This window comes from Hyalella azteca, unplaced genomic scaffold (assembly GCF_000764305.2).
Source record: "Hyalella azteca isolate HAZT.00-mixed unplaced genomic scaffold, Hazt_2.0.2 contig13709, whole genome shotgun sequence".
NCBI classification, from domain to species: domain Eukaryota; kingdom Metazoa; phylum Arthropoda; class Malacostraca; order Amphipoda; family Hyalellidae; genus Hyalella; species Hyalella azteca.
The window spans coordinates 23,850-51,503 of NW_025943621.1; the positions used below are offsets into that span (position 1 = coordinate 23,850).

The 27,654-nt window shown below is 39.2% G+C and overlaps 2 protein-coding genes across 7 annotated transcripts; both read left to right on the plus strand.

Moving 5' to 3' along the window:
* Positions 1 to 7,522: 7,522 nt before the first annotated feature.
* LOC108664724 (mitochondrial import inner membrane translocase subunit Tim13) lies at positions 7,523 to 9,006 on the plus strand. The gene is made up of 3 exons (XM_018151393.2): positions 7,523 to 7,762; positions 7,930 to 7,998; positions 8,511 to 9,006. Exons 1-3 carry the CDS (start codon positions 7,658 to 7,660, stop codon positions 8,607 to 8,609), a joined length of 273 nt encoding a protein of 90 aa, XP_018006882.1. The 5' UTR covers positions 7,523 to 7,657; the 3' UTR covers positions 8,610 to 9,006.
* A 2,062-nt stretch (positions 9,007 to 11,068) lies between these two features.
* Positions 11,069 to 26,504, plus strand: LOC108664733 (2-phosphoxylose phosphatase 1-like). Of its 6 annotated transcripts, none has more exons than XM_018151408.2 (3): positions 11,069 to 11,090; positions 20,500 to 20,623; positions 21,620 to 26,504. In XM_018151408.2, exons 2-3 carry the CDS (start codon positions 20,539 to 20,541, stop codon positions 23,089 to 23,091), a joined length of 1,557 nt encoding a protein of 518 aa, XP_018006897.1. In that variant the 5' UTR covers positions 11,069 to 11,090; positions 20,500 to 20,538; the 3' UTR covers positions 23,092 to 26,504. The 6 variants fall into 6 exon arrangements, with proteins under 6 accessions (XP_018006897.1, XP_047739750.1, XP_018006898.1 ...); XM_047883794.1 differs by lacking the exon at positions 11,069 to 11,090 and adding an exon at positions 17,356 to 17,374; XM_018151409.2 differs by lacking the exon at positions 11,069 to 11,090 and adding an exon at positions 18,384 to 18,405.
* Positions 26,505 to 27,654: the final 1,150 nt, after the last annotated feature.

Below are 27,654 nucleotides of genomic sequence, written 5' to 3' on the forward strand. Positions count from 1 at the left end.
ATTGAGTGGTTTCCAATTTTATTTTTTGAACCAGTATTCAAATAATTGTGGTGAAGTTAATCCACGACCTTACCACCATCGGATTTTTTGGCTGCAGCGGCCCATCACACGGCGAAATAAGTACTCTAACCCTGGCATCTATGAAATCGTAAAAATGTTTAATCCTTTGCCTCCGTAATTTTGCCTAGCCTGCGGACTGGTGCATCTGTCCTCGGTGTGCGTGCCTCCCGCGGCGTGTTGTTCGCTAGTTTCTCTTGATTTTTTCGTTTCTCTCTCCATATTTAAAACCAGTCTACGTGCTTGCACTACCGTCCGTATCTCGATATTTACACCTTTGTCCCCCGCAGAGCATGCGCACCACAGTTTTTCTAATTGTTCCGGCTGGCCAAAAGTTGTACCTTTTCCACCTATTATTAATGACTGCGCGATTCAACCCGTCTCTTTTCTCTTCGTTGTCTAAAGTTTCCAATTTTTTTCGCTGGAAGAAAACTGACACTTTTGCGAGTCATAATTGACGACGTTTGTACATCTTTGATGACCTAGTAGTAGATATTTCAGAGAATTGTTGCTCTGTAGCAAATATTGCAACTACCGTTTAAATATGTATACTATGTTGGTGATGGGCTTTGTTTGATGGAGTTTCCAATCTGTCAATAGTTGAGATTCGACTAACAAGTACATGCTGAGTACTCGAAGAAAAGTACAGCAGACTCCCCCGAAAAAAATCAAATTGGCTGGTTCCTTGAAGCTTGTGCCTTTAGTTTTCGTTTTACTAGTAGTAGTTTACTAGTACAACTTTTACAGCATTTATATTGAGTTATTCATGTGAAAGAAAAGGCAGACATTATAGTCCTCTGTTGTAAGTGGTGCCAGGTTTACGAAATCTCCCAATTTGACCTCTAGCTATTCAAATAAAATTATTGACTCAAAATATGATATTTCTTTACAAGCCCTGGGCTGCACTACTGTGCAAAATGTTGGTTGAAACTCGAATNCCAATTTGACCTCTAGCTATTCAAATAAAATTATTGACTCAAAATATGATATTTCTTTACAAGCCCTGGGCTGCACTACTGTGCAAAATGTTGGTTGAAACTCGAATTGTTTCCAAAATAAATTGAAACATTGAAGGAAGTGAAGGAATTTTTTTGATTTACAGGTAACTTCATGAATATATTTGAATGAATGTGCCTGCCTCAGCCGCTGAAATCGTTAGCGTTGACAATATTAACTTGTTCCATCAACAGACATAAGGGAATTCGCATGAAGATGATCGACTTGCTCACATTTATCATCATACTGGCGCGGCCTTGAAAGTGCTTGTACACGAGAAAGTAGAAGCTGATAGTATTAGCGGCAGATACATTCCTTTGATTGTTTATTCGGCTTCAAGATTATACACAAGGAAAATATGGGCTCATCAGTATTTTCGCATCTGTCTGCAAGCGCCCGTGCGTCGTAAGAAGCCGTTTTGTGAAGTCTGCGCTAAGTGGAAAAATATAGAACGTGACATTAATGGCGAGTTTGAAAAGGACAAAACTTAATAGAGTGTGTTCAAACTTGTAATAAAGAGTGTTCAAAGACGTGCAACAAGGATAATTCCGGGCTTGAAAGGCAAGTCCTATTAGGAAAGATTAAAGATTCTGAAGCTGCCAAGCCTCAGTTATCGACGTCTGTGCGGGGAACTCATTGAAGTATACAAGTATACTCATGGCTTATACAAGGTCCCAGAGGGATTACTAGAATTTGAAACAAGAACCAACACCAGGGGCCACGGCTATAAACTAAAAAACTGCGTTGTAACACATCCATACGACAATATTTCTTCTCGCTTCGAGTCACCGACATGTGGAACAGCCTCCCTGATAGCATCGTTGACGCTCCGAGTATGAACGCCTTCAAGAACTGACTAGACGAAGCTATGCAGGAGCATATGTTCAATCTTAAAATGCCTAGCAAATTACGGACCAGGCAATAAGTCTAGCAACTATCTCAATCAATCGTCAGTTATGGAAAAATCGGGTTCCAAAGGCCGGATCCTTTGTGAATCAAGTCACGAAAAATTCAAGAATCGGCAACAGGCCATGGGCCTATTTCTTCAGTGCCGACACTTCTATTCTATTCATTATATCCAGGGCAGTGGTGGTCTTCGGCAGGCGACCCCCCAACAAGCAGTGTGTCAGCGATCCGCTGACGACGTCGTTACTCAAGAGGAATGTGGCAACCCTAGCACCTTTTCTGGCCGAACTTTTAAACCGCTGCCTCACTGACGGTGTTGCTCCGACGAACTTCAAATCAGTTTGCATTACACCTCTATTAAAAAAATCAGACTTTGACGGTTCCGATTCCAAATTAAATCGAATCATCTTCAACCTGACGATTTTGTCGAAACTCCTGGAACGGGTTGTGGCGCAACAGCTGAACAACCATCTTCATCAGTCCAATCTCATGCCTCGCCTCCAGTCTGCATACCGTCATCTTTACTCGACATGTCGGCCACGTTTGACAAGGTCGACCACGCCAATTTGTCGCGTCGACTTGACGAATCATTCGTCCTGCGCGGCACAGTGTTGTTGCGGTTCGAGTCCTATCGCAGCAATAGTTTCCAATGCGCTCTAGGCGGAAACTCTTCTTCTACGCCATCGTTGGTCACTTGCGGCGTACCACATGGATATCAGTTCTCGGCCAGATCCTCTCCCTGTTATATACTGTGGACGTATTGCATATAATAGATTCACATAGTTTAAATCCGCACATGTTCGCCGACGACACCCAAATTTCTGGCTACGGTGCACCGGCTGACGCCGCAGCGTTGCAGGATCGAATGAGAAGCTTGCCGAAGACCAAATCTGCCCCGGATGTAATGGAGCGCTCTTGCCTGCGCCCGCAGTTCGCAACCTGTGGTTGGATGAGCTCGTCATTCATAACTTAGCGCAATTCGCAAATAGTTTGTCGCTCCCACTTTCGACATGGGTCTCAAACCAATGAAATATCCATCTTGCTTCCACGAGACTGCAAGCACCAATCAACATACAAGAAAGTGCGGTCCCAGCAAATGATCATTACTCAAGGAATCTTCTCATTCGTCCAGCAAGTGAAAATGCTAACTTTATCTAAAAAGCTTTGCTTTAGCTCCAGAAGCACAGTCATTCAACAGCCTTCACCCATCGTTACGTTCGTTCTAAAACACGGTTTCATTGGGTGAAATCCGTGATTTGAGAGTGATCGACTGATAGAATATATTTAATAATATAATTTATATTGTTTTAGTTCGGTGATATTTTTTGTTGTTTTCAAACCTATCATTTACTTTCTCCTAATGCCGATCGAGTTCCACGTGTTGTTTAAATCTGCCGACTAACTTCTTCAGACAACCGCGAACCACCGAACATTCGCGAATAATTCTCTCATGAATATTTCTCTAAATCCCGTGATGAATCATGAATGAAATGCAGGACAGGGTGGCCCAGTGGTTACAGTTCAGAGTACCAAGATTGGCGCAGAGAGGCGCGGGTTCGATCCCAGCTCTGTGCGCCAGTTGGGGCATTCTGGACTCGGAACTTTCAATGAACAGTTACATTGCCAAAGTCAACACCGCTTGCTTTGGCGCTCTGCGAAGAATACGTAGCATCAGCCGCTGTCTTTCAAGGCCGGTCCTTGAGGCCCTTGTGGTGGAGTTCGTTCTGACTTCTGACCAGATTGGACTATGGTAATGCCACACTTTTTGGACTTCCGACCGCGGCACTCAATAAACTGCAATCCGTAATGAACGCTGCTGCTCGACTCTTGTGCAATAAGCAAAAATTCGACCGTGTGACGCCGATATTGCGAAATCTTTACTGGCTGCATATTCAGCAGCGCACGCTGTTCTGACTTTCCGATGCCTTCACGGTCTGGCGCCTCCTTATCTCACGGAAGGTCTGCAGCGCGTGTCGGATCTGCCTTCTAGAAGACGATTGCGCTGGTCATCAACAGCGCACCTCGATCGTCGTACCATCCATCTATTTGTCTACCTACCGTCGGCGACAGAGCGTTCCCGGTCGTCGCCGCCAGAACCTGGAATGGTTTGCCGGCTTCCGTAACTTTGGTTCCTTCTTTGCAGGTCTGTCGTCGACGGCTAAAGACGGAATTATTTCTTAGAGCCTATAAATCTAGTTCTTATCCGTTCTCATCCTTTCTCGTGTCTATTTTATTTCTCGCTTGATATTAATCTTATGTGTGACGTGCCCTCAAAGTTCGTGTGAACCAGACGGTACGATAAATGTTTCGTGGAATAATAATAATAATCTACCTGACCTCACTCAGTTCGCAATTCCGATGTTCACAACAAGTTAAACTCTTCTGCTTGATCTGACTCATTAATATTTTAATATAATAATAAGTCAGTTGACTAGGATGCAAAACTGATTCATAATGTCACTTGCAACGTAAAATTTTGCCATTGCGGAAATCCATTCAGACTCGAAATAAGAGCTACGGGCGGTAAACTAGCTACGAAAAAGCGGCGTTGCACTCGAAAATTTAGAGTTCACAAATAAATATCAGGCTACGAAAATATCTAACACACGTAAATTAGACACCGCAAACTCCAAAACTACAACGAAATCAAATCTCACACTGGGGATGATAATCAATAAAGACTACTGACTTTAGTCTTTTAGAAGTCTCATTATGTGGGAATTTGTAACGCTATGGCTGTGAGCTGTTTCGTTATTGGTGTAACGTGCAGTGTTTTCTAGCGCGAACTGCGACTCGTAGTTATGCGGCAAATTAACGTCTCAGACAAATTTACGGCCGGACTTGCGGCCGGTCTCACGGCCAATCCCCAAATTCAGTGAACAAGGAATATCTCCCAAAGTAATGAACGTAGCTCAATGAAACTTGGTACATGTATTCATAAGCACCTAACGGTGATGTTTATCACGCGAAAAGTTTTAAAATTTCGCCTTCATTTTTGAGTTATATGGCGGTACGTGCCGAAATTTGCAGTGAACAAGACATTTCTTCCAAAGTACTGAACAGATTTTAACGAAATTACATATATGTTCATCAATGAAGCTAACGGTGATTTTTAGGTCGTAATCAATTTCTCGATTTCGCCTTTCTTTCGTAACTTATACGGGCCATACAGGCCAAAATTTGCAGCGAGCCTAAATTCACAACTGAAGCAAAATATGACCTTTTTTTATTTTTATGCGCGACTTAAACCTCACCGGTATCGGTTACGAAAGCATATTCTTAGTTTTAACATAATATTTTCAGTATTTTACGAGATATTAGGCTCACTGTGAGCTTTGGCCCGTATGGCCTTATTAATTGCCAACGATGGCAAAATCGGGAAAATTATAACGACCTTAACATCAACGTTAGGTTCTATTGAAAACACATATTCAAAGTTTCATCAGATGCGTTCATTCGTTAAGAGAGATATTATAGGCTTGCTGTGAACATGCAAAAAAAATCATGAATTCTGGCCGGAAAAGTGTCTGAGACTTATGTTTAGGCTAAGCCTTTGATCAAGTGCTACTTGAAGAGTTAAATTTGTAGCCAACGGCTGCTCTCCCTTATTGGACATTACTGAAGCTATTTGACCGACAATGATTTTACTGGAAACCTTGACGGAATACAAAAACTAATCAATAATTTGAAAATATCTTCTTGATGCATCTGTTTTCTTTACATATTTGCTTGGAAGTTGGAACTATAGAGTTTAGACGTGCGGATAGAAGCGCATGAAACTTTCCAGGGAAATGGGAATAGCTAAGCAGGCGGCATGCCACTGATGCCAGGCCGGTGTTCAGATTCTTAAATGACTGTTAGGGAGTATAAGGGACCAACCAAACTCTGAGTAGGCAAGTGGGTGTACCGATTGACAGAAACTGTGAAGATCGTAAAGTTGAACTTCATGAAAGAAACTTATTGGGCTCTTATTGAAAAGATTCTGTGGCAACTATAACTTACAACTGAAGTTACAAGTCACACTCACAACCCTGTGCCGCTGTGCGGGTGTGCCTGTGCCTGTTGAGTGTCATGACTCGTGGTCGTGACTCGTGAGTCATGGGGCCGCATTGGATCGGACTACCGGTAGTCTTCAGAAGTTCAGAGGTTCCCGCAAATCTAAAAAAAAAAACAGCCGGTGAAGTGTAAGGCCTGGCTGCCTGCCGCCTGTGTAGTGGCAAAGCCGAGAGTTTTTAAACTCTCCCACGACTCCCAGGCTCCCTCAAGTTAATAAAATTATAATTGTTGAGTTCTTTGCCTGGAGGCTGGAGCTGTCACCACTCACCAGGCACCAGCAAAGTATCATAAATAGTAAAATAGACTAGGCTACCGCCTACCAGGTTACCAGTACCAGCAAACAGCAATATCATACATGTCATGAGTTAGCTATTGGTTTAAATCTTGCGCCGAATAAAATGAGGAAATTAAATATGAACCGATTCTAAAAATCTCTGGTTTGCCAGTTGCCACAGTGCCACTATGTAATAAATAAATGAATCCCCAACATGCCTACAAAATTCAATTGTAGCATGGTAGCCTAGCATTACCAAACAATGAAGGTTTAATTCTTTTATAGAAATTGAAAAGTATGTGGTATATACTTTATTGCTCACTATAATGCTCAGCCTCAAAGCAACATAGGTTATGATTGGTATGATTAATAGTTTTGTGACTTTTGTCTGGTGTTCTTCTAAGATTATTTAACTGTCTGAATACCTACCTTACATTTGATATATAATGTGAATGTGTTATATACAGTTTACAGTTAGGCAGACTTCATAGATTCAAAACATTTTTGAAGTTTCAAATATGCAGTGTTATAATAAATAATAATAATAGCGGTTTCAGCGTTTAATAGGACGTAGGCCTGTCGCCGATTCTTAACATCGCAGAACATTCACAGCATTTTGCGGTCTTGAACTTGCAACTCGCTGCTACAATTCTGCTTTGCTTAACCGCCCGGCCTCCTTGCCGATTCTGACCAGAAACTGGCACACAGAGCTGGGATTGAACCCGCGCCAATCTTGGTACTCTGAAATTTAACCACTGGTTAAAGCCTACCTATTTGAAATTGCTTCAGAAGTTCAGAATTATACTGGTTCTTTGGGACTAATTAAGTCTAAATAAATTGATTGATCAGTGACACTTTTTATAACAAATGATTGAATTTTAGAAATTTATTTAACATCGCTTCTAGTGTACTAGAAATTTTCTGTTTTACAACTGCAGAAGAACATAAACCCCATACTCTGATAGTTATAAAAGAAGTCTGATGTTCACAATGGACTTGGATCAACTTCAGATCAAGATGCCCAATAATTTAACTTCTGCATTACAATTTGCCAAATTATTCAAATTCAGAAATTTGTCTGGTCTATATAAGGATATACTAGTCTCAGGTTGACCTAGTATTGACAAGCCTTGTCTGACAAGGCTTGATTCAATCCATTCTTCCCAGTTGTCCAATGTACTGGTATTACCATTCTTTCTTTAGCAAAAACATCAGGGTATTTGCCGAGGAAGAGTTTTGCAGTTAATAGGCCTGCAGCCTGCCTGATGCATAGGTTATTATATTGGAATTTTGATCATGATGATTTTTTAAATAATATTATTTGCTTGCATAACAGAGACCTTATTTCAGTAGGTAAATTAAAACAAAATGGAAGGTGCAGACCTCAGTAAAATGACAGCAGCTCAGAAGGAAGCTCTTATGACCCAAGTAAAGCAGCAAATGATGCTCCTCAACACACAAGAACTTCTATCTGTAAGTGAGGTTGATTTTATTCCATGTATTTTGTATGTAAATATATTTGTTGATTTATAGAAAGTCCTCTACTAAATTTCAAGACATATGTGGATAAATATTTTGTATATATACATATATGCTGTTTGATGAAAAATTTACCTACCTTTATATTTATTTGTTTTCAGAATGTCATAGACCAGTGCTTTACTAGATGCATCCCTAAGCCTGGATCATCTTTGGACAATTCTGAACAGGTAAAAAGATGTTAAATGGAGTGCTAATTAAATTTTTTTTGGCAGTTTGGCAGGCCATTAAGAAAAAGTGATGCACTGAATGAGTAGAAGTTATTAATATTTTGCTTGTATACAATTGAAATGGCAAAAAGCCAAAAACTGATATGTTATTGAATGCAAATATAAAATATTTCAAATTATAATTGGTGCTTTAGTGGCAGTAAGATAGCAAAAAGCCTATTTGTATAATTTCTAATGGTCAGCAGAATGTGATCTTGTGTCACACTTAGCTAGAAAAATACTGAAGAATGCGTGTTGTGTTGGTTATTTGTGTTGTTTCCAATGTCCAGAGGAAGGATTAGAGAACATGTCAATCATAAATTTATGAATTTTCTAAATACTGAGTAGTGGCAGAACAAAATCTCATGTTCTCAGCAATCCTATCTGCTTATAGCTCATTAGAGAAACTAAAAATATTTTTCTACGGTGTTATAGTTTCTTTAACCTGTTTAACATACATTCATTTCCCACAGAAATGCTTAGCAATGTGCATGGATCGATTCATGGACAGCTGGAACTTGGTGTCTCGAACCTATGGCGCAAGGTTGAGCCTTGAGAAGAGTAAATACTAGTCCTCGTCAATAGGCACCATGTTTGCTACATAATGTGAATAGTTCGTTTTTTAGACCCTCATGTCCCTAATTACTTTGCCATTGTTTTCAATTCAAGACACAACTTTGTAAACTTTTTTTATTGTCTAGCTTCCAGATTTGATTCGGTTACCTGTGTAAAATAATGATAGGATCTGATAACATGTACCGATGAATGCTGCTGGAAACCTGAATTGTTTGGTATTTGTGAGTAAAATAACAATGTAAGCTCAGTTTTGTCCGATGCACTTACTATTGGCAAGAAAAAGTGCCAAAGCGAATCGAACATTTTTTCACGCATCAGTTAGAATATTTTACATTGTATTTAAGAAGCTGTTATAGGTTTCCTGTATAGGTAAATGAATTATGTGTTATTGTTTGCAGAGTTTCTTTCATCCTTACGGTAAAATAGTTTTTTGTCCGTGTAGTATATTTGATTGTAATTATTCAACTTAGAATTTTAAGAGACAGAGTTTTAAAATTAATTTTTGCGTCAAGTATTTTAATTTTTCATCAAGTTGCATTTGATGCCTTTTAGTCCAAAAATTGAATTGTGCTAGTTTGAAATGACGGGCCTCAATATTCTTACCAACAATTATTACTTGAAAAACGCCAAACGTCAATACCCCTTGCCACTCGTAGCGGAAAGAAGAAAAATGTAAATTTAATTTCCTACAAGAATCTGAGTAAATTTCGTTGATGTTGATAAACTGGGGTGGACAACTTTTTCAAAGATAATCGTTGTAAATTGAAGATAAAAAAAATAATATCCTAAAAAGATCGTGCTACGACTTACACGGCAAAATCAACTGCAAGAAAAACGAACAATTTCTCACTTTGATAAGCTAGAGGGTATGGTTGTCCTATGGCTGCGTTGATCTCTAGATCTATGGCTGTTCTCTTCGCGTCTTCTTATAGATACTTAATATAAAATAAATAGACTAATTTACTTTCGGGAAATTAAAATTTCACCATAGAATAGAAGAAACGCAATGAGCAAGAGTCGAAATACGCATTCAAATGTTCTTCATTGTTAGAGATGATGCGACTTTTCCTCAATTTTGCTTATTTATTATCACTTGAAAATATTGAATTTACTGCTCACTCTATTTTTTAAAATAAGTATCAGCATTTGAAAATCGATTTAGGTCACTGTACTTCGAGCCGAACAATTCACAAGGCTCGAACACTAAAACTGGAGAAAATTTTCCAGTTCATTTGACAATAGCCGTCCAGAATTTTGAGTAGTTTTCATTGCAGCTGAAATTTTGAATCGACTCAGCAGTGTTGCCAGATGGGCCTTTTCCATGCCAAATTACGCAAATGTGGCCTTTTTTAAGGTGCATTGGCCTGGCAAAAATTGATTTGGGCTTTTTTGACCTTTTTGGGGCCTTTTTATAAAAAATTTAATTCTCGACTTTTTGTAGTAATTTTGTCCTTCACTTATAATTCAGTTTAGTGAGAGCTCGTTTAATCGAGTATAGTTTTCACTTCTAATGAGTAGTAAATTCAGCACTAATTTGTATGGTTACAGCGCTGTTTTTCGATACATTCAGCCTTGGTGTGTGACTGTGTCACTACAAAATTTCACTTTGAATATATATAATGACTACTGCTTTCCAAGTTATGATAGGCAATATATTTTATTCTGCGCATTTAAAAATGTGATTAAATTAAAGGATTTACTTAATATTTACCTTAGTCTTGCAAGGACCACATCATCTTTATTCCACAAAAATGAGTTTAAATTTATTTTAATTTCCGCATATAAATATTCTACCGTCAATGCAAAAAACTTCGTCACATCACTTATGTCGCCGGCACTCCACTATCTATTTTGTTAGCAAAACTGAGCTAAAACTCTCTAACGCAATCGAAAAGTTTGGATCATGGTTGAACTAGTAATAGTTCAACCATGGTTAGGGTTGCCTGCTGAAAACTACCACTGGCCTGGATGTAATGGACCATCATGATTCCTGCCTTACGGAACATAGCCTTCAACACTTGTGGACAGTCGGATGTAGGCCGTGCGTCGAACCAGCCCTCGGTCGAACGGCCACTCGTCGAAGGACGATGAATTTTGGAGCAGAACCATGCTATCTGAAACACAACCTAAGATCCGACGAACGTAAAATTACGTAATTTAACGATGCCTAGAAGTCATATTCGATCCGCGGCCCTGGTGGTGCACGGTAGGTTTTATGCAATGCCGGAGGAGGACAAAGCCGAGTGGTTCACGGCTGGGCTTAATGGTGAACAGAGGACACGGTTCAGGGCTTAATGGTGAACAAAATTGGTGGTGCACGGCTTTGCTCCCTAAAAGCTTTTTACAGGTGGCAATCGAATCCTAAACATCATAGTTCCGAGTTCCGACCAGTATTATATAGTTTTATTTATGGTCAGCGAGTAACGTGCAATTCGCTGCAGGCTGGTGCCTGGCGGCTTAGCTATGTAGCATTCACGGTAATTCAGCTCGTACACTTGGTGAAAATGGTGTATTTTTGGCATCTGAAAGCCTTGAGAGTAAATGCATGCACTGCAAATGGTTAGAACTACCTTAAATTTATAAATTTCTCATCAATTTCTAATGTAGCCTTTTTGGCCTTTTTGTGAGCTAAGTTGGCCTTTTTCTCTTGGCTCCATCTATGATCTGGCAACCTTGAATTTTAATCGAGGGACCTACACTGCATCCACTGATAAGTTGTGATAACATTGCTTACGTCTGTCTGACAGGGCGATACTCGGCTACTAGGCTATTTGCATTTTGCAAACTCGCAAGTTATGTTAACCTATATTGATATATCAACTTCCAGAGCATTATCTACCGTTTGTCCCATGTTTACCTGTCGTACTGCCTTAGATATGCCTTCTCTTTAATGTTGCTTCCACCTGGCTTGGTCTCCCTTCCTTCTTCTTACTAACAAATGTAAATGTGATGCGTGGCTGATGGCCGTTGCAAAGGCCTGACCCTGAAATTCTTTCTCTCAGAGTCACAACGCCCCAAATCCAAATCCTATGATGATAAATCTACTGATGATAACTGATCTAATCATCTAAATGCATCACACGTCATGTAGCATGTTTTGATCTTTACCATTTTGCGCTGTGGCTAGGATATTTTCAACATTGTCTCCTAGACTCCTACAGTCATACTCCCGTTTTCAATTCACAAGTATCCTAGTATGGTCTGTATGGAGCCTAGTTAGGTAACTTATGTTGAGTCATGAGTCAGGTACAGGTTACCTACCTAGTCAACAGTTCAACTTAGTCCCACTGTCCCACCGGTTTTACCGTTTTAATTTTGACCCAATGGTATTTACAAAATCAAGATTTTTATTCAAATCAATAGAGTGTGTGATTATAATCCAAGCAAATATAGGAAAGGCAATTTTAAAGAAATTAGTGGGCATGAAATTGAATTGTGAATGTGTTTAAACTTTAAACCATATTAAAGTTATAAATTATCATGATCTGAGTTTAGGGAGTTATAACATAACATAGTGATGTCGGCGTTTGCTGAAGCGTAGGCTTGATCATCGCCCTGATGTGGCCTCTTGCTGATTCTTTTCCTTTTTGTGAAATTGTGCCTTGTTCACAGAACTGACAGAAGATCTAAAATCGTGTCATTTGACCAGATCTTTTCATGACTGACGATAGTTTGAAGTAGCTAGCTACTAGACTTCCACTGGGTTTGATAAGGAGCTAGGCATTACATTTCAAATCTGAACATATATTTTTCCATAGCTTTATCTAGTCTGTTCTTGAACCGTCAGTTGAACGCATTTATACTTAGAGCGCCAACAATGTCATCGGGGAGGATGTTCCACATGTCGGTGATTCAAAGCGATAAGAAATTTTGTCGTGTGGACTGTGGAGAAGTTGCAGCTCAGTTTTTTAGCTTATAGCCGTGGCTCCTGGTGTTGGTTCTTGTTTCAAATTCTAGTAATCCTTTGGGGACCTTGTATAGACCATGAGTATAGGTACTTGTATACCGTACTTCAATGAGGTCCCCATGCAGACGTTGATAACTGAGGCTTGGGAGCTTCATAATCTTCAACCTTTCTTCATAGGACTTGCCCTTCAAGCCTGGAATTATCCTTGTTGCACGTCGTTGAACATTCTCTATTAAATTTCTGTCCTTTTCAAATCTTGGTGACCACACAAAGTTTCCAAACTCTAGATTCGGGCGCACGACAGCAACAAACAACTGCTTCATCGCTTCTGCATTTAGGAACTTGTATGAGTGTCTGATTAGTCCAAGAAGTTAGTTGGATGTGTTAGCTTGCGTTTCAACATGCTTAGAAAATTTCAGCTCCTTGTCAACATAAACTCCGAGATCTTTTTCCACCCTAGACTTTTCAATCATTACTCTCTTGTAGCAACCATGTCTTCTCATAATGTAATCTTGCTGTTCATTGTTTTTCCCAAGGTGAAGTACTTTACAATTGTCAGCATTAAACCATAGCTGCCACGTATCAGCCCAGTTAACTAAACTGTCAAGATCATATTGTAATTGCACTTTATTTGACGCATCCTTCACTGAATTATAAACTTTTATGTCATTGGCATACATGGAGCACACGCTGGACACTACTTCTGGCAGATCATTTATAGAAGCAAGGAACAAAATAGGCCCCGGCCCCCAGAATTCTTCCTTGTGGCACACCACTGCGCATTGATGCCCACTGCCCAGTCTGACACGGTACTTCTATTAATACTGACATGTTGTCATCTACCTACTAGAAAATCTCTGATCCATTGGAGTACGTTTCCCTCAATTCCCAAGGACTTCACTTTACGCAACAGCCGCTCATGCGGAACACTGTCAGTCTGTCAGATGCTTTGGCAAAATTGAGGTACAATGCATCCACTAGCTCCCTTTTGTCCAGCAGGCAAGTCCAGTCGTTCAACGTAGATAATAAGTTAGTGGTGCCAGATCTGCCGGCAATAAAACAATGTTGACAGTCAAGTGATCAATAATCCTATCCCTCGCAACAGATTCCATTAGCTTACAAACAACACTCGTCAGACTGACAGGGCGATAGCTGCCGGGGCTGCTTTGTCACCTTTTTTGAACAATGGTGTTACTTGAGCTTCTTTCCAGTCAGACGGCAAAGTTCCTTCGTTCAAGGTTTTTTGAAAGAATACTGTCAATGGGCCAGCCAGAACGGTTGCTAATTCTTTGAGCAATCTGGGATGGAAGCCATCTGGTCCACATGACTTGTTGGGATTTAGAGCTACCAGGCACTTGAGAACCTCTTCTTTGTGTATTTCAAAGCATGTTAACTTCGAGCCAACTGGGCGCTCCTCAATATCTGGAATACTGTTCAAGTCCTCATCTGTGAATACACTGCTGAAAAACTGATTAAGAATGTTAGCCTTGCCCTCATCAGAGGAAATCTTGCCCTCATCAGAGGAAATCACTTTCAAATCAGATATACTGTCCTTTGACTTACACTTCAAACTAGCGTATAAAAAGAAGGCTTTCAGATTCTTTTTTTTTTTTTTTGCATTTTTAGCAATATTTTTCTCGAAGTTATTCACTGCAGTGCGATAAACTTTTTTAGCTTGATTTAGAGCTCTGGCATACAGGTTATAATCAGACTTGCTGCGAGTTCGTGAATAATGCTTGTAGGCTTCTTTCTTGGTCTTTAGCTGAGTCTTAACTGCACTGTTCATCCACTGGGACTTTTTGACTCCTCCAAGCGTAATCTTGGGTACACAAGCGTCAACTGCAGACATAACCGTGTCTTTGAGAAACGACCATGAATCAGCCACATTCATGTCCTTAATACAGTCCAAAATATTTGCTGCATTCACCATTTCGCGGAGTGTGTCATAGTTGCCTTTTGCAAAGTTCAAATGTTCCCGCTTCCAAAGCGTCTTTTCTGCACAACACTTAATATTAAAAAACAATGATTGGTGGTGGCTTTTGCCCAACGGAGCCTCGTGGCCAAGCTCATATATCGTTGATTCTTCACTAGTAAACACAAGATCTAGAATATTTGGGGTCTGTTTACCCCTAAAATGGGTTGGCTTGGTGATGTTGTTACCGTGTGTCTCTAGCGGGTGAGACAAACTTGTTGTCTGCTTATGAATTTAGAGGTAACTATCTAAGTGAAAGGATAATGAAACAATTTCTCTATAAAAGTAATTAAGGGATCTTGTACAAAATTAATCAAAACAAGTGACTGAAGTAACTCAAGTAAGCAAAACAAACTATGGATAAAGACTAATAAAAGTGGTGTGTGGATTGTGAGTTGTTATGCTAAAAGTGAACTAGAAATTAGAGTTTAGAGCATGGGCAGGCGGAGGTGGTTCGTGTGGCAGTTAACTGAAAAGCATAACTAAAATTAATTGATGGAAATTAAATTGGCAACACTCATGACAATGCTTTGGAACATGAGAAATATTTTAAGGTAATTTAACCACTCATGGCCATCATGCCAATTAAGACAATAAACATGCTTGAAGCATTAATTAGTGGAACAGAAAACGGGATCATAGTTAATGAAGGTACAATGAACAAATCAAGATTTCAAGGTTAAAACTCTGAACTTAATGACTGTAGATAATTAACTGAACAAATAATATAACTTGACAAAAAATGTTAATGAATCATATCGGTTCTTTAGAAAAACATCACAAACATGGGACAGAATAGCTGGTACAGACTAAATAAACACACACCGTAAAATGGGGTAACTTAGACCACTTTTTTTCTTATAAATGATGCCATTTTCTTACTAGCTAAATTAAACTTATATGTAACTAGAAGAGTTCTACTACAATGCATCAAAACCTGGAGTTATTTAACCAAAAAATAAAAAAATTGGAGGGGGTACTCTGACAGGCTTTATATAATAGCTTTCTTTCGTTGGTCACATTTTTAATTTTTTAACCTATTAGATATGCGAACTTTTTAAATCTTTCTATTGTGTTATGTAGCCTCAGTATTAGGCCTTTAATGCCCATTGACAAAAATTTTCTATGTCAAATAGTTTTTGAGTTGTGGGGGTTTTTGTAAAAAAACCAAAAGTGGTCTAAGTTACCCCGCCGGTCTAAGTTACCCCGTTTTACGGTAATACAAGCACATAATAAAATGCACATTCAGAAAAACATTGCAATGACAACAGTTAAATTAAGAACCAAAAGCCTCTATTGAAAATTGTGAAAATGAAGCTTAAGTAAGAAAGACTTAAGCAAGACCGTGACGCTCAGACACTTAGCATCATCTTACCATTAGCCTGAAGGGACAACAACAGCACTCAACTCACCTAGGCAATAGTCCTTCTAACAAGCAATAATAGCCTTCTGAATTCCCAATTGATCAGACAAATTACCACAGCTTCACATCAAGGCAATGACACTGGAAATGAAAAATAAATTGATGCTGGAATGAGATAAGAGAAAACATGGCAATGTTAATAATGAATATATCAGATATAGGTTAAAATCAGCTGAATGAGAGAAGGCAGTAAGGGATGTGCTAAAACCTAGCTTAATTATGCTCCCTGCAACAATGTTCTGGATTGAAAGTGAGTCTTGCACAGACTCCAAGAACAAGGATGCTGGGTGATTCCCATCTCTTGGATAAGATTCATCTGCCCAGTCTATTTCTGGATGGTTAAAGTCACCAATGATTAACGTATGCGACCTGCTGAATGACATGCTTGGTAAAAGGCTGTTTAGTACTTTATTGTTATAAGAGGAGCTGTTATGTGATCTGTAAATGACCCCTATGAGAAGGCTATCTTTGCCTTTTAGAGTAAGTTTGCACCACACTGATTCTCTAGCTGATTGATGCTCTGCAGATAACTCAACTTGCTGGGCTCCATAAGAGGCCCAGCCCCATAACGGCACTTTCGCTTTGATGTATGCGGTTACTTCCTACATTATTCACAGGCCTTGATCTACGGACATCATTCCTACTAATTACTTATCCTCCATCTTCTCTGACTGTCCGTAAGCAGCCGGTGTTGTCTTGGCAGCTTGGAAGTGACTGACCTGATTTTTCGTGCCTTTCCACCTGATTCTCTCGTGCCACTTCTTGCAAAAAACTGCCCTTTCTAAGGGGGTGGAATCTTTCTTTGCAAAAACTGACTTGTAATCAGCGGATTCTCCAAGCTTACTCGCTGTTATCAGCACGCTCCAGAGTCCAGACCTGAGCAGAATCCTTCACAGTCACCAGCAGAGGTCTGAAGGTGTTGGCAGCGGCATCCTTTGAGCATAGCCTCTTGCAAGATATAACGTCAATCGATGTGTTAAGTACCTTGCTGCAACAGTCTACAACAAAGGCTGTGTCATCCATCACTCGGTACCTTCGCATCAGATGCGTTACTTCCAGGAATCCCAAACCAGACCAGGTTGGCCTTCCTACATTCTCTATCAAGCAATTCACGTGAGCTTTCACTAGCAACTTCAGATAAATCAGCTGTCTTATTCTTTACTTCCATTTCTTCCGTATTTTTCAACTGAGCCTTCACTTCAGTCAGCTCATTGCAGAGCGAGCTCAGTTTGTCACTCAGCGAGCGCACCATCTCACTCAAGGAGTTTACTACATCCTTCAACAATTTCGACTCATTGCCGACTCTTCCACCGACTCCTCTCTTTTTTGAGCGCCAAGAGTTGGTTTTTTGCAATCACGGCAAAACCAATGAAGCAATTTAGATTTCTGGAGAAATGTGTCCTCCTTAGAGCTCAACTTCGAACAGCTGATACAAATGAGATCTTCACATCGTTCACAGGTGACCATCTGGACTTTGCTCAAAGAGATCTCTTTGCAGTACTTGCAAACTTTCATCTCTAGCTGGGCTGATTTGGTTTTATTTTGTATTCTAGAGGCCATAGATGGCTTTTCTCTAGAGGCCGTAGAGGACTTTTTGACTATCTTTTATTTTCTGTCCAGCCATTATTAAATGCACGAACTGGTTTTCTTGAACGGAGAAAAGGACAGAGAAAAATACAGAAATGGACGGAGAAACATACAAAACTGAGTTGAGTTGAGTACCGTAAAATGGGGTAACTTAGACCAGCGGGGTAACTTAGACCACTTTTCGTTTTTTTAACAAAAACCCCCACAACTCAAAAACTATTTGACATAGAAAAATTTTGTCAATGGGCATTAAAGGCCTAATACTGAGGCTACATAACACAATAGAAAAGTTTGCATATCTAATAGGTTAAAAAATTAAAAATGTGACACACAAAAAAAGCTATTATTTAAAGCCTGTCAGAGTACCCCCTCCAATTTTTTTATTTTTTGGTTAAATAACTCCAGGTTTTGATGCATTGTAGTAGAACTCTTCTAGTTACATATGCAAACGACAAATTTTAGGAAAGTGTCATAGTTTGCAAATGGGAGGCGCCGCCCCCAAATGGGGTAACTTAGACCACCTAATGTCAGCCCTGACGGGGTAACATAGACCGGCTTGGAAGTTAATATAAAATTACCATATATAAACTACAGAGTCTTATATATGGTAATTTTAACTTAATTTCCAAACCAGTCTATGTTTCCCTGTCACGGCTGCCATTAGATGGTCACATTTCGCCCATTTCAACTATGACACTTTCCTCAAGTTTGTCATTTGCATATGTAACTAGAAGAGTTCTACTGCAATGCACCAAAACCTGGAGTTATTTGGAGTTATTTTACCAAAAAATATAATTGATTTTACCACCCGGTCAAAGGTACCCCAAGAGCTGGGGTAACAAAGACCACCACTTTTTTTGAAATTGCATAAAGACTATGAGAGGCAGGAGCCAGCAATTTATGGTGAGTAAAGCTAGAGTATAGACCTGTATTTTGCATGTTTCAATTCAAGTTTAATTTAGCTAGTAAAAAAATGGCATCATTTATAAAAATAAAAGTGGTCCAAGTTACCCCTTTTTACGGTATAGTAAAGTTCCCTCAAAAATTCCGGTTGGAGGAACAGCTGAGCTGCAGCTGGCGAGGGAAAGACGGAGGTGTACGGGGGATACAAGGGATCGACCGTGAGGCAGGTGGAGAGGGGGAGGCATAGGGGCCAAGAGGGTGGGAAGGGTATAGGAAGGCAAGGCCTGAGCGTACTCAAGGCACCGATTGTTCTCCGTGACAGGCGGTCACCGAGGGTTCCCAACAAGTTACCACACTTGCCCTCGTTTCATGCACTGACATTTGTCGGGAATAAAACACTTGTACTAGCCGTTTTTCTCACTATTCGCGCAATTTTGCCTGAACTGCACTAAAATTGAACCTTTCACTGAAATCGTTTTGGTACAAAATTCGAGAGATAAGTCCAACTGGCATACTAATAAAATACTTAAAAAAACTTTTTAAAAAAACACGTTTTTCTTTTGAACTAAAAAGTAGAAAATAAATTATGGCTCGCCCCAAAAAACGTGTGTCGGGCAGATTTATGATTAAAGCGAAAAGCACACAACACACGAATTTTGGAACTTTGATGGTGAACGTACAGCCCGACCCACATTTTTTGGGGCGAGCCATAATTTATTTTCTACTTTTTAGTTCAAAAGAAAAACGTGTTTTTTTAAATTTTTTAAAAAGTTTTTTTAAGTATTTTATTTTCTCCTTTTTAGTCCGTTGCTAAAGATGAAAAATGTTGTTGCGAGCCAATTTATTTGACTTGACGTATGTATCGATGATACGCAGCGTATCATCGATATGCGCAGTCTAAACACGAATATCCTCTCGAGGATGGCGTGCATTAAAGGTTCCCAACCCCTGTAATAAATGAATAAATACGCCTGGAAACGTGCAAGAAATTATTGATTAATGTATTGTCATCGGGAGCTGAGCTTCCCTAAAAGTTTCAGAGCGCTAGCTAGCGGGAAAGTTGGTGAAATATCGATTGCAAGATTTGATCATCACAGACAGACGGACACGAAAGCGAGCTAAGAAAAACGTGTTAAAAAGTGAGAAAGTTGGGACCCGCAAACATGCACGTGCGTCCTCGATCACTCCCAGAACTCAACCCTGATAAATCAACCCAACCTCAACAGAACTCAACACTGCCAGAATAAAACTGCCAAATGCCTGATAAATTTAGAAGCAAAGGCCTACTTTGAATGTCTGACTTGATTTCTCACTCCAAAATTTATACCACAGCTAATAATCAAATGCTTGATTTTGGGTGATGGCAAAAATAAAAACCATTAAATTCTTGTCAGTGGTCATTTCTGAAATACCAGGCAAATGTTTCCTAAAACATAGTTTTTAGGTATAGCATTTTTAGAACATTTTTGGGAAAAATGGGTGGCTTATTATGGGCCATGTTTATCAGGTAGGCCTAGACTCTTAGTATCAGTATTCTACTCCTGCCATGGTCAAGGAAGCCCTAGGATTAGGAAGTAGGTAGTAGGGAGGAATTTGGCTTGTGATGGAGCAAAAGTTCATCAGGTAATCATCTCGTATTGGATTAAAATGATCTTCATTCTGCAAATTCAAATATTTTTGGATCAATGAATGAACTAAGATGGATCTATATGAAGTATATATAGCTGCCACATCATCCATTGACATTCAAACATTTTGTTTTGAATTTGAACAAATTATTCTATTCACTTATTTATCTCTTTTTAAAACTATAAATGGTGAATTAAATCAATTTGTCTCCAAGATCATCTCAATTCTCAAGTGGATGAACTTTGAGATTCCCAAGGGCCAAGAAGGTTCACTTAATTTAGCTTGAATGCTATAATTTGCTATCTATTTGCTGAGTGAGTATATAGAAATTCTCAAATTCGAACTACTAGAAGGTGAAGGGAGAAGCCTATTCATATAACCTTCAATTGATCCTTTTATCTATGTATATAAATGATAACATTTTTTAAATGTTTGTTTCTTTGTTTTAATTCATTCACCTTGCAGGGCAGGCTGTATTGTGCCAGAGGAGATGTGCATACTTGAATGATGATACGTTGGAATAAAAAGCTCAAGGGGCTTCGCTGCTACATATATTTGCTGGGATGGCTTGGCCTGCTGCTAGTTGCATGTGAGTGCCTACAAAAATTGATATCTTTATGCAGTTGCCATATCAAAAGCTTTTTATGACAAATTAAAGTACATTTAATATTTTTATTCAAATTCATCCCTCATTGCCTTATAACATGAATTCTATAGAGGTGTAAATATTGCCTCAAAAGTGGCAGCAAGCCTTGCCAACTGTTCAATGGGTAGACTTCATCAGGGTATTGATGATATGCCATCCTTGAAATACATGAAACTACTGGGAAAAATTATGTTCATGCTCCAGGATGCCTAAATCAAAGTTGTAAATGCTTCAAAGCTTCACTACCATCTACCAATGGCACGAAATGTCCAAATTAAGTAAAGTTTGTATTACAAGATTTTGAGAATGCTTTAGAAATTGTTTCAATCTAGTTATTTCAGCTATGAAATATATAGTTGCTGAATTATTTGCTCAGAAAATTTTTTTTTACAGAATTCCTTAAAATTATTTTCTAATCTTATCTGAATTTAATTCTTTCAATTTTATACTTTGCTCAAATTGTATATGTGATTCTTCTGAAAAGCAATACTAACCTAACAGCCTGTTCTACCCATTTACTTATCATTATCATGAAGGATTCCTCAGCACTGCTCTGAGGAAAAGTGTTACTTACTGTAACTAATATTTACCAAGTGTATTTACTTATTCTCCTGATTTTGATCTTTTATTGGTTATTCCAACTTTCTGTTCTATCCCTTCTGATTGGAAAATTGATTTATGCATCTTGATTATCTAACTCATTGACATGACCTTCTTATGAAATTTGTCAGGAGAAATGCACTTTGCCACCATGCTATGATGAAGTTGTACAATTCATGCAGTTCAAGTAGTGGCAGCTCGTGTAGTAGAAAAAAATTGAACTATCATCTCAACATTGAAATAAAATTACCATTAAACCAGCATGTACTCCCTAAAAGTAGAGAATTAATGGAACAGTTAGCATTTTAAAATACGTATTGATCCAATATTTTCTATTAGTGTCATATTGGCGGGCGGAACACACGTCCCTTCGAGCGTCTCATGCTCCTTCACGTCGCGGGGACGACGAGAGCAGAGGCAAGTGGACGAGCGACGACAACGCTTATGGTCCTGACAAGCCCAGGCTCAAGAAGCTGCGCCAGCTGTGCAACCCTGCTGAGCGCATCCACGCCGCCAGCGAGGGACGCCTCGCCAACACCGCCTATGATCTCATGGGCATGATCGTGGCCATACGACATGGCGACCGCGGGCCTCTCATGTCTGTCAGGAACCTCTCCCATATAAACTGCAGCCATCGTTCCTATATGAGTGGTGCTTATAAGAACTTTGTGTCTGCTGTCATGAATGCCTCGAGAAGCTCAGACTTTGCCTCGTTTGCTGGGAGTTTCAGCAAGTATCCTGTGTTACCGTCACTCTATCATTGTAGTGCGGCCCATCTAACCCCAGTTGGAGTTGTGCAACATCTCAAGTTAGGTAAAGTCCTCAAGGAAATTTACATAAATAATTTAAATTTATTCTCTCACCCTTGGGAAATTGATGACGTAGTCATTCACTCCACAAAATTTCGACGCACATACCAGAGTGCGTTAGCTTTCCTTCATGGGTTCTTGCCTAAATTCGACGTGTCCCAGCTCCGCGTTGTCGAAGGGCGCTCTGTGAGCTTCTGCAACAACAACTGTCGCTGCGATCGTCTTGCCTTGCTTGATGAAAAGTACGACCAGGAAAGAAAAATGTTCAGAAATTCTCACCCTGGCGTGATGGATCTCCTTGAAAGACTCAGTGCTATAGTTAAAGAAGGCCCAGGAGCCCCTGACATCACGCACCCTGGGGCCATGCGTGACGCCCTGCTGGTGTACGCATGCCATGGTCACGCGCTGCCGTGCGTTGGTGGCGTGTGCGTGCAGGCAGAGGACGTGTCTTCCATCATCTCGTACGAGGAGTGGGAGAGGCGGCAGAAGAAGAGCAAAGCTAAGCACAAAGCAAGCAAACTCCGAGCGTATGGTTTGCTTAAAGATATCGCCCAGACCATGGATACAATGATGCGAGATGGCAAGCCTAAGTTTGTCCTCTATTCTGGTCATGATAAAACCCTCAATTATTTGCTCGACAGTTTGAGTCTTCCCGCTTATCAGCTTCCAAATTACGCCTCACGTATTATTTTCGAAGTATACAAGAACAGTTCATTCAAGTCAACAAGTGAAATGTATCGTAACAGTTTTTACTTTCGTATTATTTATAATGGCAAAGACATAACAAAATTCTTGCCTTTTTGCTCTGTCAAAATAATTTCCCATTACACTAGTGCAAACAACGTACTGAATGCCGTCAACCTTTGTCCTATCACAAGTTTCGACAACTTCCTGAGAGCTTCCAATTATTTTGCAGTGTTTAATGCTACGAACTTCAAGAGCGCCTGTACTCTCGAGAAAACTAGCGGTGCTCTAAGACAAATTGCTAATACAGGACAATAGGGAACTCTGATGTTCATATTTTATTACTAGTTATCATTACTTCTCTGCATCGTAGTTATAATTTTATTGTAATCTTCTCTTTGGACCAAGTTCGCCTTTTCATGTCCACTCACCATCCCCGGCCTCAAGTTAAAATGCACGTCGTTCACAGCGTTATCAAAGTTTATCTTCTTAAGGATTTTTTGGCTGATAATAATCAATTTCAATCCCATAGGCAATAATTTATAATCAAATTTTATGCGATTTCTATGATTTTTCCACTATTAATCGTGGAGAAGCTTCGTAGCTCCCTTAAAAGCCACATTAAGGCTTGTTAGCATCAGCAAGAACTTCTCTTCTAGTCGTTTGATGAAATAAGTCAGCTAGATATATAAAAGCAGTCCTGGCTAGAGCCATAGATGCGATGGTAAAGCTTTATTCCATGTAGCAGACGTCGAGTGATCGAATGATACCGTCTTTAAGCTTTCCCATCGCTATTAAGTATTAAAGCCTAAGTTATCATATGAGCGAAGTTACATTCACATAGAACTTTCCAAATGTTTCTGAGACTTTTCATTAAAATCAGTATAGCTTAATGTATAAAGTTTTGTGCTGTAGGTTAATCACTGCACTCTTATTTCTTGGTGCAGTGTCTCATGTGTAGACTTGTATTGCTTAGTACTCGATCTCCTCGCACGACTGTAAAATTGTTTTGTAAAATTGTTTTTGGTTGTGCACAATTGCTTACAGTTATCGTTGCCGACCAGCAACGATGACTGTAAGCAGCAACGTTCGTCTCATCTGTGATTGTATTGCTAAGTCTGAACTTTTTGGACTTTTCTTAGGCATTACTGTTTAAAATTGATGTCTCATCACGGGGCTGTGAGCCCCACTGCTGCCAACACAACTTATATTGTTTCTCGTGATTGGGGATGCTTTTTGCGCTAGCAGCACTACTGGTGGTGCTACTCGCAATAGAGACATGAAATTAGTTTATGATTAATAGCTCAACCTGTTAAAAGTTTTTTTTAATGAATTCTTGTGTTTTTGCTTCAGCGCTGTGAGACCAGCATATTCTATTTAAATTAATTACTTGCGTCATGCGCGCTTTTAGTACAAGTTATAGCACAATGTGCCGGTTATTTGTTAATTTGTTTACAATTTATTTGTTGTTGATGCTGCTTTATTTCTTGTAGCGCGGTCACATTTCCTCTGAAGATGCGCTGGGCCAATATTTGAAACAGTAATTACTCTTTGATGAACTCGAGTGTTTTTGTGGCATACGCACATGTTCAAACACGGTTCTATATCTTAGGATTTCGGCTGCAGCAATGCATTATTTTTTCATATGTATTTACATACATTCCATGTTTATTGTTATTATCCGACTGCTTATAACGGCTGAGTTGATCTCACCTCAAAGTGAAGGCATTAGTTGTCTCATGAATAGTGGATGATGATCTCATGTTCAACTCACTCTTGTGGCTCCAGATTCCATGTCTAACCCTCTTCCTTATATTATGAATTGAGTATTTCTTATTATTTAATGGAGGAATTCTTTCCGTGTTGCATTTTTAGATCAACTATCCTTTCAGGGCCCAATGTGCGTAGTATCCTCTCACGTGCACTTAACCGCTAGGTTAAGAAATTTTACTCCGTGTGTCTTCTAAGCCATCAGCTGTCTGTCTTTAACCGCGTTACTACGCCCGCCCAAAATAGCGAGCGTCTCTTCAATCATGTGCCAAATTTGCCAGGCACCTTCACTCACGGGTGTCATCACAGCAGCTTCTGATTAGGACTAATGAATTCTTCTTGGAGTCTTCCCTTGGGTGTGTGAGTTCTTCTATTCCAAACTCCTCGTCTCTATCTTAAAGAAACTTAACTCCGACGAAATGTCCAAATGAAATTCAATGTCCTGATTTGGGGCTTAAATCTCCAGTGAATTGTCATGTCATATTATTCTTTGATTTTGATCAAAGCTCTTAGGCAATTATGTTTAAATTTGAGTTTTCTAGGAAGGCTCGCAATGTCTGCGTCAGATTTTCGTCTTCACCATGCAGTTATCACAACAAATTTCTGACATTTTACCTTGTCACTAAAAAGCTTCGCTTTATGCGAGTCATAGATTATTGTTCAATAACTCTTGTAAGCATGCATGTCACATCTCGCGAGTTGCATTGTTTTGCTTAAAATAATAATTGAATTGTTCTAATGCGCTATTTTGAGCTTGGGATTTTCCAACAATTGTGGCTAATTTTATCTAATTAATGACATAAATGAAACCACGGGTAGGAAGTTGTTTTTATTTCTTGTTCTTTCTGTTACTAATAGATTACTAAAAGGTAGCTCCACATTTTCATTCTTTGCAGCTCCGGGAACTAGTCAATGCTGATCTACGAGATCACGATTTACACGCAGCTCCTTTAATATTTCCTTGCAAAACTTCCCTAATATTAGGTAGGTATATTATACTATCCTCCAATGTTGTTTTTCAAATGTCGTCTATCACTTCATCCTTGTCTTTAAGTCCAAGGGGATGGCTGAACTATAATTTTAATTCCCTCAATTAACAAACTCTGAAACATACATACAATGTAAACTCATTTATTCATTATAATTAATGTCTGCGGACATGGTTGAAAGAGACGAAGAAATCTCGTTCATTCTGTTTTTTTCTTCTGCAGTATGTTGATGCTGGAACATGATGAATTTTCTGGGCGAATGTTACAATCACTCACTAATGTTTTTGTCGATATTTTGCTCCCTGAAAGACGATCAAATAACGTGTACCGTTTACGATCGTTTTTAAAAAAATTGTGTGGCTGTAGCCCTGAGGACTCGGGGGGTTTGTGCGCGTGTTACCATCTGTGTTCGGTGTGGATGATACGGTGGACATTGCGTCAGCTGGCGTGATCTTTCATGCGAATGGGACAAATTATTAATCAATTTAAGTTACGTTTGGCAGCCATCTTTTAGTGTTACGTCGAAAGCTACGTCAACGCCCTTTAAATATTATTGTGATGATTTTGTTGGGAAAATCAATTTTTGTGAACTATTTGGGGTATATAACGGAAAAAATTGTTGTAATTAAACATATTGGGAAATCAACGCTCAGAACAAATTGAAAACTAAAAGTCCTCATCAACATCACTTGCAGGCCATTCGTTCCAGTGTACAGTCGATAGGCGTCTTGCTGTGCTCTTCGTTTCTAGAGAACTTCATCTTGTATTGTTTCATAATATTCAATTTTAGACTTCAGTTGTCCTTGATTTATGTAACTGTGTTCTATTTTAGAATGAATATTCCGGCATTGACTTGCATTGCTATTCCGATCTCTTGTGTGCCAATACAGCAGCAGATAGGGTTCGTGCTTTGGTTGACTGACGCATTTTAACCTATCAAGTAAATACTATCAATAAAAATAATTTATTTGACTTCTTGTTTTTTCTTCAACAATATTTGATGCATTGTAAGAAAATGTGTAAAACCGCAATTGTATGATACGAGTTTACACTCCAACTCTGCTTAATTACTTGTATCGTTTGTTAAGCTTTTTTGCTGTAGATTGCGGGTTCAAAGCTCTTATTTTCAAGGTTCGTATTCGCGTCGTATAATGTTTAAGAAGTTTTCATTGCTTACATGCGTCAGAGACGATTTATTTAAAACTATTTATTCTTTAATTAGTTCTCTTGCACAAGGCAATACTTACATCTTAAGACTTCACTTACGCAATGCAAAACTTACATTGCCGCCCCATTGAACAAAAATTACTCAACTCGTGATACTGGGTAATATTTGAGGACATGGTCTGTAGCTAATGTCTTCTGAATAGATTTAAAAATTATCCCCGGAGTGACAGACCGCTCATAATTTAGTGCTTCAGCTAATCTATTTTTTGCTGCAGATAATTCGTAATTTAAACGATTATTCAATATATTTAGTTAAAGTACTACCGTATTCTTATTACTGAAACATTTTGCAATCTCGAATCACATATTTACCAGTAAGGTGGGAGGAATACAATTATATTGAACATTTGATTGGGTATTCTGAACTCAATCAAATCTACTTATAGATCAGTTCGTAACCGACTAAATCAAATAGTTTTAAATAGTCCGGCATTTCTGGAGCTTGATAATTCCTGTAATTTTAGAATCCTGTTCTCCCAAATCCCGTTGATAATAATGAAAAACCAATGTAATATAATTAATAATATAATAGCGGTTTCAGCGTTTAGGCCTGTCGCCGATTCTTAACATCGCAGAAAATTCACAGCTTTTTGCGGTCTCGAACGCGCAACTCACTGCTACAATTCTGTTGTGCTTATTAAACCACCCGGCCTCCTCGCCGATTCTGACCAGAAACTGGCGCACAGAGCTGGGATCGAACCCGCGCCAATCTTGGTATTCTGAACAATACCCACTGGGCCACTCAATTCATTAAAGATATTGTTAAACCCACATTTAACGTAGGAGATAAAACTAATATTGTACGCGTTTCAAAACTTTGTAAAAATCATTGATTATTATAAAAATAATTGAGAAATTAAAATGAAATTTCATGGTTGGTAGTATCCCGTTACGA